Source organism: Panthera onca, chromosome B1 (genome assembly GCF_046562875.1).
Source record: "Panthera onca isolate mPanOnc1 chromosome B1, mPanOnc1 haplotype 2, whole genome shotgun sequence".
Classification (NCBI taxonomy): Eukaryota; Metazoa; Chordata; class Mammalia; order Carnivora; family Felidae; genus Panthera; species Panthera onca.
The window spans coordinates 88,575,527-88,590,502 of NC_138342.1; the positions used below are offsets into that span (position 1 = coordinate 88,575,527).

The following is a 14,976-nucleotide window of genomic DNA, read 5'->3' on the forward strand; positions in this document are numbered from 1 at the left end:
TCTCGAAAATAAACATTAAAAAATTACAAAATAATAATAATACATGTTTAATACATTTTAAAAAAATTAAAACTTAAAAAAATAATAGATTTTTTTACCTGGGTAAATGACCGCCCAGCCAAAGGTTATATTCCCGTTTTCCTTATAGCTATGTGTGGCCACACGTCTGAGTTCTGGCCAATGGTATATAAGCAAAGTAGTATGTGCAACTTATGGTTTGTGCCTTTAAAGAGAAAGAAATTTCTCTTCCTTCTCTTCTTTCTCTTTTCCTCCTTTCCTATATCTTTCCTTCCCTCCTCTCTGCCTTCCTCCTCCTTTATTCCCTTCCTTCTAAATGGCATGTATGTGATGGTTTGAGCTAAGCACCCATCTTGATCCATGAGATAGAAACCACCTGTTGAGGGTGGTAAAGCAATGTGAAAAGATACCTGAGTTCTTAATGATTATCAAACCGATATACTAGCCCTAGACTCATTATGCAGACTTTTATGGGAGAAATACAGTTCTAGTTTGTTTAAGTCACTCTTTTTTTTTTTTTTTTTAAGTCACTGTTATTTTGGGTTTCTCTGCTATAGGAGCTGAATAATGTTCTATCTAATGTGAATGGCTTCTGACTTCAATGTTTCTGTAAGTAAATTATTACTTTCTTCAGTAGGCTAATTCTTTTCCTAAGCAACACACACACACACACACACACACACACACACACACACACATACACACACACGATCTGTCTGGGCCAAAAATGAGTTACCAAATATAGCATTTACTTATAAGGAATATATTGTGAATAGCTTTTTACTTTTCATTATCATGGAAAGATGACTGCAACCCCCATTCAGTCTATGTTTCTAAATAATACCTTTGTTAGGACTGTCTGTTCAGTGCAATGGGAGACAGCTTTTTCAGTGCAATTGAGATTTCTTGATAATGCTAAATCTGCCTTGTCAGCTGAATTCCTCTGGCTTTGTGCTGCACTGCGGTAAAAATACATGATCGGATTTCACTGTTAAGAAAATTCTTTCAGCAATACATGTACAGTCAAGTTTATTGCCTGGATAGCTGAGCATGTGGGTTATGAGATTTAAAAAAATGTTTCATGACAAAACTTTATGGAAATGCAACAATCTGGAAGTCTAGTTTCTGTCGAAGAGAGGTAAGGCTGTGAAGAGTTGTGCTGTTGGGGGCTGATACCACTCTGTCCTTTTGACTATCACACTCTTTCTTGGTTCTTCATATTTGAGGAGACGGGACGGTGAGGAGGCCTGTTGGCTTGATCTTATTAATGCCGCCATCGAGAATACATATTCTTGGATATTTCATCTTCACAAGGTGAGCTGCGAACTGGAAAAAAAAAGGCCAAATTTATAGAGGATATACAAAATCTGTACTTCTCTAATTCCAATTTATTTCTCAAGCTGTGGAAGACAAAACTTTTTTTTTATTATTATTTTGAGAAAGAGAGGGAGAGAGGGAGAGAGAGAGAGAGAGAGAGAGAGAGAGAGAGAGAGAGGGGATGAGTAGGGGAGGGGCAGAGAGAAGGGAGAGAGAGAATTCCAAGCACGCTCCGTGCTGTCAGCACATAGCCCTATATGGGGCTACGTCTCACAAACTGTGAGTTCATGACCTAAGCCAAATCAAGAGTCGGATGCTTAACCAACTGAGTCAAATAGGCACCCCAAGACAAAACTACTTTCATAATACTATCTCTGTCATTGTTGTATCAATGAATCATTAACTGGGTTTTTAATGTAAATCAAATAACCATTTAACATGTTGACAGCTCTTTATGCTTTGGGATAAATATGTCTCTTTAGTTCTCTTTTAAACTTGTTGGGATAGGCAATAAATATACATAATATCCAAACAATATAAAAGGTATATAGTGAGAAGTAAATTCCTCCTACCTCTCTTCTCAGTTTCTCTTTCCAGAGGTCATTAATATCACTATTTTTCATGTATTCTTCCAGTGATAGTCAAAACATTCTCAAATCTATTTGACATGTGAATAATTTTTGACATTAGTGTCAACTTATTAGTTACTGCAATTCCATATATAATGTCCCAGAGAGGGCCCATAACCTTGCTGTAACATGTTTCTGGAGCCACTTCAATGAACAGTTTGAGACCATAAACTTGGAATGAATTCTAAAGACTGATCTAGGACATCTTCTAGATGGCTACCAAAACAGGACACTGAAAAGTTATCAAGACGCAGGGCACCTGGATGACTCAGTCAGCTGAGTGTCTGAATCTTGATTTTAGCTCAGATCATGATCTCACGGATCGAGCCCCCCACTGGGCTCTGCACTAACAGCGCAGAGCCTGCTGGGATTCTATCCCTTTCTCTCTGCTCCCCTATATCTCAAAATAAATAAATAAACATTCAAAAAAAGTTATCAAGACATCCACACACATCTCCTTGACTTGGCCCATGTCTACCTATCCAGAATCATTGGTTATCTTTCTCCATTCCCTCAACCTTATGATAAAGCAGTCCTCAACTACTTGTCAATCCCAATAAAAATGAGATCACTTTAGGATTCAGAGCATTTTGGTTGTGCAAGTTTCCCTTTGTTGGGAATAGTTATCATTTCCCACCAGCTCCAGGATATCTTTTAGTTCTTCCTCAAAAGCCACCTACTTACCCCCCACCAGCCTAATTTCTACTTATGTCCCTACTCAGGCAATTTCTTCTCTACACATTAGGTCTCCCTTACAAATCCCCTCTTCTCAGCCCCCAAAATTTCTTGGGCAAATCTCTGTCTTTTGGTTTCCATGTTTATTTGAGTTGCTCATTTAAGAGCCTGCTTTCTCTACCAAACTGTAAACTCCCCTAGGACAGTGAGACTGTTCTGTTTCCTTTTATCTCTAGTACCTGGCACATGACAGTCAAAATATGCTTGCTAGACTGGACTAAAGTCTGACAAATGACATATAACCTGGCGCAAAAGGATGAAGGAAAGAAGGGTTTTCTTGGACTCTGGCCATTCTATTTCCATTTCCTCCCCTTGGTGGTGTCCTATTCCTCCTCCTTGGGTATTTGTGTCCTCACATTCTTTTCAATTACTTTGTCATAACCTAATCTCAGATCCTTCAAGAAAAATGAATAATGCCTACTGACAGTGCTACTGGGAATATCTGAAGCCTAACAGCTGGTAAAGTCTCGAGCCAGCAGTCTGGAGACCTTACGGTTCAACAGCTGAGTGGTTTGGTCAGGATCAATTCAAGGCCTCAACCCTAGGTATTCCACTTTATTTATTTTTTAAAAAATTTTCTTAACGTTTACTAATTATTGAGAAACAGAGACAGAGCATGAACATGGGGGGTGGGGCGGGCAGAGAGAAGGGGAGACACAGAATCCGAAACAGGCTCCAGGCTCTGAGCTGTCAGCACAGAGCCTGATGCGGGGCTCGAAGTCACAAAGTGGGAGATTATGACCTGAGCTGAAGTCAGACGTTTAACCGACGGAGCCACCCAGGAGCCCTGGGATTCTGCTTTATCGATCTGGGGCTCAAGAGTGTGATTTTGTTGTTGTGGTGGTGGTTGTTGTTTTAAACAAACATCACTAGAGGATTCTAAAGCAGGTAGTCTGAGGACAGTGTCTTGAAAAACAGCAACTAAAGGCAAAATGATGATGGTACCAGTAAGTAGGTGGTATAGATGGTGCTGGACTTGGATCTTTAACAATCTTCAAAACTACTCACAGAAATGGATCTTAATAGTGCTGACCCCACTTATCTTTCCCCTCATTCTCTGCAGTGCCTTAATAGATTTGAATGGCTATTAACATTTCAGATCCTGTACTCTTTTAGTCACCTGAAGTTATCCTTAATAGTAATTAATGTTGAAGAGAAATAGTGCATCTATATTTCAAAAGGTATCATGTGAGCTAGACCACTAATGTGAGCTGGTCTTCATGCTGTTCTTGCTTATTTTTCTTTGAACCTAAGTCCTTACGAGCAGAGGCACTGGATTCATCTGCTCTGAGTCAAGTGCAGGCAACATGGTCGCTGATACTGTATGATTACTGAAACATCTTTGCTTCGTTCTCCCACATGCAGCAATACAATTACCATGTAGGCCGGAATTCTAAGATAAACATACCATTACTGAAAAGACCTTGTGGATAAGCAGTCTTAGCATTCAATACTTTCAAAACACTGTAGAAGTCAGAAAACGAATAAGGAAGGACTGACTACTGCACATTTAAGTAATCTCTGAAACTATGCTGTAGATCTGGAGAGAGTTCCCACTGTTATTGTTTGGAGGGACATAACAACTAGGCTGCTGTTGAGCTGGAAACGGTAAAGGCAAAGCAGGCAGAACTGAGCGCTTTGGAACAATTAGGGCGTCGCTATGTGGGAGGTCTAAGAAGAAAAGTAGAAATGGAATACAAGGAGATGGCAAATGTTTAGATGCCTTGAAAAGCAAGGCTGTGCTTAAGTGAAAGAAAAAGCGCCAGCGCTGAGTTTTCAGGTTAAGATTGTGAGTTCTGCTCCTGGGCTTGCGGCTGCAATTATCCATGTTAAATATCGGCCCCTAACAGTGAAGGCACGACTGCATCTTTTCCACTCCTACCAGGGCAGCAGTTCCTCGTCTCCATCTATTCATTCATTTCTCAAACACTGTAGTGAGCACCTACCACATACCAGGCACTGCTGCAGTTTTTGCAGTGTTTATAGATCAGAGAAGGAGGTAGTAACCGACAAGTAGTGTGGCGGTTATACAAGTACAAGGGCAGGGTACGTTAAGGGAGATTTCCCCCCTCCCCAGCCCTCTTTTATTGATGTGACAGCCACAAGTGTGGATCAGATAGTATTCTCTGTGGCTGTAGTCTGACAGGTTAGGGAGGAAAGAAAGGGCTGTGAATGCATAGGGGTGGTTTCCACAGCGTGAAAAAACCACATCACTCATTGAGAAGATATGCGGTGGAACACAGGAGAACCAGGCATGTAGCGTTCTGCATTTTGTCCATCTTTGACTCTTCATCTGGCAGGGCTCTGGCAGCTTTCGGGAGTTAACATACACATTTACTGGACTTTGGTGATGAAGGATCTAGAGTAGCTTTGCAGCTGCAGCTGAGGGAGATGCCCGGCCTCAAACAGAAGTCACAAACCTAGACTCGCTGAGCAATATCCTTGGCAGGAGTGGGAGGATATCATATTGGACCAGTGGTTATGGAGCTTTTAGAATCATCTGAGTGATTTTAGTAAACAGTGATATCCAGACCCCCTCCAGATTAGTAAGAACCAAAATTTCTGGAGTACAGCTCCAACACTGGGTTTTGTATTGAAGCTTCCCAGGTGATTCTATTGTGTAGCCAGCACTGAAAATCATTTTACTGGATAATAGGGTTCATTTGCTAGTCAGGTTTGTCTGAGACCTCAAACTGTAATTTTTATAGGTATACTCCTGAATGGAGAGCAAGTCACTTTGCACTAAAAGAGACTGTCATGTTTGTAGGGCTGGAGTTTGTGAGGCCAAGTCCTATGTGGAGAGAATGGGGTTCTTCAAACTGCACAACCAGCTGATATGTATATCCCATGTGGAGTTGGCAGGATCTGGTATTGGCTGGGATAGGATTTGGGGACCCAAACACTACAGAGGCAGCTGCATTTCTTGTGGGTAGTACTCCCATGTGGAGAGGGCAGAGCTCTCACATTTTTGCCATTCCTCTGGTTAGCAGGATCTGGTGGTGCTTTTCATTTCTAAGGCTTAGGTAGGTGCACCTCAAAACAGTGCTGTCTGAATGTGGCAGGCTTTTGTTGGGTGACACTGTTTTATTTTCTCTCTTTCATCTTAGCTTGGATTAAGAGGCTAAGCTTGTCCAGTGGAAGTCAAGTTCTATTGTAGGAGGAGAATGAGTGGAGAAAAGGGACATTCTGGTCTGCTACAGAGTAGTATAGCTTAATTAAGGCCAAGAAATTAAGGCTGAGTATGGGTAAGATTTAACAGGAGCACAGAACAGGATCATGTTGTTTCTCACCTGGTGTCCCAGGACACAGGTTTGGGTAGACCCCACAGGCAGCTAAGAAAACTGGAGTTCTGCAAGATTCTGAAAGGAGCACATTGCAGGACAATTAAGTTTCTTTATGTGAAACTTTGGCCTTGTGAGTCTTAAGTTTGTAGTGGGAACCAGATAATTGCCAGGAATTTACGAACACTCTGGGGAAGCTCAAACTGAGGTATTTTTCTCTCTTCCATTTTATTTGTCCATTCCTTTCCTTCAAAATACTGCTAAATTTAGGATATGAAAATATTACTTTTGGTTGGACATAGAACTGAATAAAGGAACTGGCAAATTATCCTGTAATGAACAGCTGTGGTAATTTCATTTTCTTGGTTTTATGGATGTGAGGTTGATGCTGTATTAGTCCTATGTATTCTTTTGACCCCCTGGAATGCTGAAAATATGGTGTCCATTTAACATTTCTGGCACTATGTGGTTGGGGTGGGGCTGATACCTCTTGAAAATTATGCACCTATTTCTAAGTTTGGCTGAAGTACTCAATAAGCATGAGATGAGAGAAGATGAGAAACAGAAGAATATGGGGTGATTTCTACATCTAGAGTACAGAGTGGCCTGGGGTTAAAAATAATCCAAGTGTTGCCCTGTCCTGATTATTTAAGAAATTCTGAGATCATTAATAAAGGTCTGTCTTGATCATTTGAAGGACTTATCTCTGTGATCCCAATTAGAAACATCAGAGCTGTGACAAGGAGTAGTAGGAAGGAGGTAGGCATGACTTATCTAATACTCCACTGATCTTTTCCCTTGACAAAGGAGTCAAGTATAATTTTGAAGTGTCATTTTCATTTCAATCCTTGTTATGTTTCTTCCATAACTGAGATAAGTGTTCTGTCTCCTGCTAGTCTTCTGTATTTAGATATTTTATAGTGAACACATTTATATTCTTAAGAGTACTACATAAGTTTACTTTCTTTTTTTCTTAAAAACATTTTTTAATGTTTATTTATTTTTTAGAGACAGAGTGTGAGCGGGGGAGGGGCAGAGAGAGAGGGAGACACAGAATCTGAAGCAGGCTCCAGGCTCTGCACTGTCAGCACAGAGCCCAACTTGGGGCTTGAACCCACGAACTATGAGATCATGACCTGAGCTGAAGTCAGACGCTCAATCAACTGAGCCACCTAGGCGCCCACATAGGGCTTACTATCTTAAATAAACTACTTAAGGCAGCCGTTGTACACTTTTAGTAGGAGAGTATATATGGAAAACAGTGTGGAGGTTCCTTAAACAACTTAAAATAGAACTACCATATGATCCAGCAATCCCACTTCTAAGTATGTATCCAAAGGAAATGAAATCTGGATTTTGGTGTTTATACCCCCATGTTTATTGTAGAATGATTCCTAATAGTCAAGATATGGAAACAACCTATGTCCATTGATGGATAATGGATAAAGAAAATGTGTACACACACACACACACACACACACACGAATATTATTAAGCCATAAAAATGGAAATCCTGCCATTTGGGATAATATGGGTGAAGCTGGAGGAATTATGCTAAGTGAAATAAACCAGACACATAAAGACAAATACTGCATGATTTCACTTATATGTGGAATCAAAAATGGTCAAACTCATAGAAGCAGAGAGTAGAATGGTGGTTGCTAGGAGTGAGAGTCTTGGGGAAAGGAGATGGGCAGATGTTGGTCAAAGGGTACAAAGTTTCAGTTATGAAAGATGAATAAGTTCTGGAGATATAATGTACAGCATAGTAATCATGGTTAAGACAAGTACAATAATACTGTATGGTTTACTTGAAATTTGCTAAGAAAATAAAGAAAGAAAATGGTAACTATGTGAGGTGATGGTATGTTAACTGGCTTGTGATGATCATTTCATAATGCATACACATATCAAAATGTCAAGTTGTATGCCCTTAATATATACAATTTCTATGTGTCAATCATATCTCATTGCTGAAAAAAGATGACTACATAAGGTGTAAAACTGGTTTTCACAGTAATAACATCTAATAACAATTAGGTAGTGGCTACCATATACTCTTATTTGACTCACAGAAGTAAAATCAGCAGCAGGGCAAAACCAAAAAGGTGAAGATAAGGTCAGTAATCATCTTACACCTTACCACAGGCACTTGTGACAAGTAAGGAGCAGAACAGTTAATTACAGGGTATTAATGTGGAATATTATATGGAATAACATACTAGACCTGTAACCATACCAGAATATGGTTAATTATGCAATGAGAAAAACAATGGGAGCATGTACATCAACAATCACTAAATGGTCTAGGATTTATTATGTTGAATTAATTAAACTTTTATCTCTTCATTTCTTTGCAGAGAGCCTATTCTCTCTTGGATCCACTCCAATCAGACTTTTGTCTCCATCACTCCCCTAAAATACTCTTAAGAAGATCAGCAATAATCTCCACTTTGTCACACTGCCAAATCCAATTCTTTTTTTTTTTACTTTTTTTAAAAATTAATGTTATTTTATTTTATTATTTTTTTTAATATATGAAATTTATTGTCAAATTGGTTTCCATACAACACCCAGTGCTCATCCCAAAAGGTGCCCTCCTCAATACCCATCACCCACCCTCCCCTCCCTCCCACCCCCCATCAACCCTCAGTTTGTTCTCAGTTTTTAACAGTCTCTTATGCTTTGGCTCTCTCCCACTCTAACCTTTTTTTTTTTTTTTTTTTCCTTCCTTTCCCCCATGGGTTTCTGTTAAGTTTCTCAGGATCCACATAAGAGTGAAACCATATGGTATCTGTCTTTCTCTGTATGGCTTATTTCACTTAGCATCACACTCTCCAGTTCCATCCACGTTGCTACAAAAGGCCATATTTCATTCTTTCTCATTGCCACGTAGTATTCCATTGTGTATATAAACCACAATTTCTTTATCCATTCATCAGTTGATGGACATTTAGGCTCTTTCCATAATTTGGCTATTGTTGAGAGTGCTGCTATAAACATTGGGGTACAAGTGCCCCTATGCATCAGTACTCCTGTATCCCTTGCATAAATTCCTAGCAGTGCTATTGCCAAATCCAATTCTTAAGACTCAATCTGAGTCTGACTTGATCCATCATTATCATCTACAGAATTGATTATACCTTCCTCTTTTCAAAACTCTCTTCCATTGGCCTTCAGTATACCAATCTCTCCTCATTTTCTTACCTCATAAGCTGATCTTTCCAGTATTCTTTGGTGGATTTTCCTTGTCTTCCTGACTTCTGTCCCACTGCTATCTTTTGACTTCTATTCTCCATCTCCCTTCATCCCCAAAGTGATTTCATCTAGCCCCATGGCTTTAAGTCCCATCTATACACTGATGACTTTAAATTTATGTCTTTAACCTCTTCCCTGAACTCTAAACTCATGAATCTGTTTCCTCAGTCTCTCTACTTAGATGTCTAATAAGCTTCCCAAACTTAACAGTTCAAAGGAAAACACACGATTTCTGCTCTATCTTTACTTCTAAACTCCTCCCTGAAGGCTTCTCCATCTCAGGAAATGGCAACTTTACTCTTCCTGGATACATATTTCCTTTTTGTCCTCTACCAAAGTATCATGTAGTCTCTAACTTTCAAAACATACTCAGAATCTGATCACTTATCACCGCCTCTGCTATTGCCACACAAGCCCACACAATCATTATTTCTTCCATAGATTACCACATATTAGCCTAACTGGGCTCTTCTACTTCCCTCCCTGCCCCAATGGTCTATTCACTACACAACGTGAGTGATCCTTTAGAAAATGTCAGTCAGATCATATAACCTCTCTTTTTCAAAGCACTTCAATGGCCTCTTGGTTTTATTATTATTTTTTTAAATAAAATCTAAAGTCTTTACCATGATCTACAAGATCCTACATGATCTGAAAATATGCAAACATTTCCTCCACTCCCCATGTTCAACTCCTTTAATCTCATCTCCTAGGCCAAACTACCATCACCTCCTATTTAGATTAGCAATAACTTCTTGTCTGACTGCTTCTGTCCTCACACCCTACAGTCTTTCATTATGAGGCAACCATAATGATCTATTAAAATAAAAGTCATATCATATAAAACTCTTTGTTCCCCATGTTCTGGTGACTTTCCATTTCCCACAAAATAAGAGCTTCCCCGATCATCTTATAAAGAAAATAAGCCACCTAGCACTCTTTCCACTCATTCTTATTTTTTATTTCAGCATTTATAACCCATTGATACATATTTACTGACTGTCTCTTCCAAAATATTGTAAGCTCCATGAAAGGAGGGACTTTGTTTTATCTATTACTGTTTCTCCAATGCCCAGAACAGTGCCTAACACATCGATAGCATTTGCTCTAACATCTACTGAAGAACTGATTCATTCATTCAACAAATACGTTTTGATCATCTACAGTATGTCAGGAACTATGACTGGCACTGGTTATACTGCTTTATTGCCAGTGGAAGAGGGGGAAAGGATTTTAGGCAAATAGTAAGAAAACTATCTAATTGGATCTGGTAAGAGTCAAATACTAGTTTCTCTTTTTCTTTACTAGGAGGGTCTTTCTTCAACTCTTGTATAAGTTGAAAGAGGTAAGATCATTTTTAAAAATAGTGCTTTTAAAAGGCATCTATATAAAAGAAACACAATTTATACAAACAATATTGATGATGAAGTTTATAAATATGTAAATAAACTCCTGTGTAATAATTTTGCTGTAGAAGTCCACAGAGCAGTCAGATGAGGGTTAATTTCATTTCCAGTTTCATTTCCATAGTTTAGGAACTGAAATAGATAAAAGAATTTGAAGAGGATGCAACGGAAGTTTCATTTTCTACTCTTGGGCTCCATGCTTGCTTCTTAGCTCCTGTTCACTCAAGCTTGGCAGTTTTTAGTGGTATGTGGACAACTTGAGACATATGTGAAAAACAAGGTATGTTAATAATTTCATGTGCAACTATAAATTTCTCTTGTCTTTTCTATTTTACTTTCTTACACGTAATTCTAAGAAAATCTCACAGGGATTAAAGGAAGAGAATTCAAATTTTTTAAAGTATACATTGTGAATAGAAATGGCAAGAAAATATTTCCTCAAGGCACATGATATCTCAGCATAATATAAGCCAACACAATTTCTATTTCATTGTTTGCTTTGTTGAAATCCCAAATACACATTTCTCCTTCACATGTCAAAATGGTGTTTTCCTTTCTTCCTCTTCCATTTTCCTTTGATCTCATTTTCTTTGTTGCTCTCCTCTACCAGTCACTTGCACCAAAGCAAATTTTAGTTTATAATGGATACAATGGAGTTTTACAATTTCTTGAAGCAAATTTAAGTGTCATATATATATACACACACACACACACACACACACACACACACACACACACATACACACACACACACACACACACACATATTGAGAGAGAGAGAGAGAGGGAGAGAGAACACAAGTGGGGGAAGGAGCAGAGAGGGAGAGAGACAGAGAATCCCAAGCAGGCTCTGCACCCTCAGTGCACAGCCCGATGCGGGGCTCTCCAACCCACTAACAGTGACATTATGACCTGAACCTAAGTTGGATGCCTAACTGACTGAGCCACCCAGTCGCCCCTAAGTTATATTTTTTTAATGGGCTTTTTTTGGTCTTTTGACCATATGTTGTTGAGGCCATCACCTGGAATTTGTCTTCCATTCTAGAATAATGCAATTATATAAGCTATTACATTTAATTATAGGAAAGAAAAAAAACTACCTTTTGTTCTGTATTATAAAATACTAAGTGTTTATTTCATAAGTAGAAGGATTCTGTATATACATATCCCATTTTAACTCCCTGAATTCTAGTCTGAACCTCTAAGTCTTTGGTATTTTTATATTCATGTCCCATTAGCACTTCAAACTCAGTATGTCCAAAATTCATCACAATCTCTCCAAATCTACTTTCTCTTTCTACTTCTGTTAAAGGTATCGGCTACCTTCCCAAAAATCCAATCTGGAAATTTTAAAGTTACCTTTGACTTTCTAAACAAAATGTTGAAGCTATTTTTGACTTTGGCACAAGGTAAAATTAGGCACATTCATTTAGGCACAAAGCTGTGTTACTTCTGTGATTGTCTTGGATCCGTTCCTTCTTTTCCATTCCTCTGCTCCTACTCCATTTTAGATCCTAATTACTCTTGGATTAGTTCCTAACTGGTTCTTGTGCTTTTAGTTTTCTCCTTTCCATTTGCCTGGCACTTTGCTGCCCACACCTAGCATTATGGGAGACCCTCAGGAAATCCTGAGATCTCTAACACTATTGTGTAGAGAATTTTTCCTTCCTAAAGGCTATTGCCCTTAGGCAAGGTGATTCAAGATCTGTGGATCCTTTCCAAAGAATAGTTTGCTTATCTATAGTTAGGAAGGACAATATATAGTACCCAAAAGTTCTTACTGAAAATTTCATTTTGATAATATTAAGTCTAACATTTCTTTGCATTTTGAGGACAAAAGAAATTTTTATTCTAAATTTAGGCTTCCTTATTCTTTATATAAGTACATGTACTTATTTATACATAAATTAAAGATTAATGAGCATATTGTCTTTTAGTGTCCTGAATAAAGAGAAGAGTGTGATAGAATGTTACCAGATGCTTTGAATCACATAATAAAAGCAGTGAGGCCATTTCCCCAATGTTCTTTTGAAAGTTGTGGGGCTTTGGCTATCCATCTCAGACAAACTCCTATTTTCTTTTCTCCACAACCAGGAGAATTTTTTAGGAACTGTTTAAGCAGTGGGACCTTGAAAGCTTGAGAGAAAAGACCAGCATTAAGGTAGCTTCTGGGAAGAACCTAGCATTGAAATAGACTAGGAATGTAGAAAGATGAAATTCTTTAACTGGTCTCTGGTTTTCGGTGCTTAAGAATTTCTATTTTATTGGGATCAAGGGCAAAGGAGAGGGAAGACACTAAAAGCAATTTGCCAAATGACTCTCTAAAATACAGCTGATAGTATCACTTTCCTTCTAAAAAAACTTTTAATAGAGCCCCACTGCTAAAATGTACACTCCTTAGCATAGCATTCAAGGCCATCTATTTCCAGACTCTTCACCTATCTTTCCAGCCTTGTCTGCAGCTAAAAGGCTCTTCAAAGAAGCCCTATGCTTTCCAATCAGCATGTGCTATTTCCTTTGCCTGGAATATTTCCTCCTGACTATGGCTCTCCTCCCAATACATTTCCTTAGTGAATCCTACTCATAATTCAAGGTCTAAGTCTATGATCACCTTCTCCAAGAAGCTTTAGGAACCCTTCATTTAACTGGAAGAAACTTTTTCCTTCTCATTGATATTCTAGAACTTTAATTATAAATTTCACATAGCGCATGCTACATTCTGCTTTGAATTAATTGGTTTTATACATGTCTTATCTTTCTAACTAGATTGCAAATTTTTTGAGGGCAAGGGACTATGTCTTTCTCCTTTGTGTTTCCTCATAATAGTTTCCATCATGTAAGCACTTAATGTTTGTTGTCTTGAATTAAATTAGTAGTTATTAGTATTTTTTTCTTTTGTCATCCTCTTTTACTAATTTCTACAAATGCACAGTCTATAGCAAACTATTATTTCTCATGTGTTCATTCATCAAATACTTTTTGAACATTTACAGTGTGTCAGGAACTATGCTTGGCACTGGTTAAACTGCTTTACTGCCAGTCTTAATTAGTCATTAATTCAAACACCAAATATCTATTGAGTGCTTTCCACTTCAAAGGCACTATGCCAGGAGCTGGGAGTACAACAATGAATATATTATATAATATAATCCTTGTCCTCAATGAGCTTGGAGTTCAGATGGAGATGCAGAGAAGTGTAGTGGCAATAAAAATGCCATTTGATAATTGCTACATAGAGTCATCATTTACAGCTGTATAAATTGTGCCTTGCTTGAGAGAACCTGGAAAAGGGCTAAGCGGAACATGAAATGTAACCCATCCTCTCCTTTCCAAGCTTTGTGCCCTTACATGGTGCTGTGTGCCCCTAAAGAAAGGATGAGTTTTGATCTAATGCACACAGAAATTATACATATGATAGTGGTCCCAAGTAAGTAAAAGATATCCTATGAGCGCTTGGGAAGGGTACTTAGTCCCAAACAGGAGGAGTTAAGAGAGTTCCTTGAAGAAATGGTATATAAACAGTCTTTTAAGACAAATGGTAGTTACCCAGGTGAACAGAAGTGGGAAAAATGTTCCAAATAGAAATTAGTACGAAAAGACAGTATATAGGGAACTACAAGTAGTTAATTACGGCCGGAGTCTAAGAGGGTGAGACAAGAGCAGTGAGGGGTGAGCTTGGAAAACTAAGCAGAGTTCAGATCATGAAGGGCCTTATGAATCATGAGGAGGATATGAATTTTATTTTGAAAGCAACAAAAAGTCACAGAGGCATTTGTGACATTCATCAGATTTATATTTCAAAAAGCTCATCCTGGTTGTGGGGTAGAACTGGGGGAAGGGGACTGCAGGCAGGAACAGTGGAAGTTGCAGTGAGTTAGGCATGAGGTATTGGTGGTCTGAGTTAAGACAGGTGGGTAGTAAGGATGACAGAATTTCAGACCTAGCTAGCAGGGTGATAAGACAAATACTTTTCTATATAATTTGTTGTCACTTAGTCAAGAAGGTGAGATAATTCACTCTTTCATTCAAACAGACTGGGTGGCATGGAGACAGGCGTAGGAACTTTGTAGTTAGCATAGGGTTTCAATCAGGGTTCTGCCGCTGGTTTGCTGCGGGATCTCGGGTAAGTCACTTAGCTCTTTTGGCCTTAGTGTCCTTAACTGTTAAATGTGTGATAATAACACACTTGAATAGTACACTTATAGTGCTGTTGAGAAGATTAAATTAGATATCATAAGTGCTGATTCATAGTAAATACTATAAACTAGTTTCCTTCTTTCCTCTATTCCTCTTTCCAATCAATCCATTAATAGGAGAACCATTTACAACACG

The 14,976-nt window shown here is 38.6% G+C and overlaps 1 protein-coding gene across 4 annotated transcripts in view; it reads right to left on the reverse strand.

Annotated features, from left to right (window-relative positions):
• Positions 1 to 1,030: 1,030 nt before the first annotated feature.
• Positions 1,031 to 14,976, reverse strand: part of TBCK (TBC1 domain containing kinase) — a 225,352-nt gene continuing 211,406 nt past the window's right edge. For all 4 annotated transcript variants that reach the window (XM_078445834.2, XM_078445835.2, XM_078445836.2 and 1 more), the window contains one exon: positions 1,031 to 1,344. In XM_078445834.2, the coding sequence (XP_078301960.1) occupies positions 1,234 to 1,344 (111 nt within the window). In that variant the 3' untranslated portion in view covers positions 1,031 to 1,233. The remainder of the gene's footprint in view (positions 1,345 to 14,976) is intronic.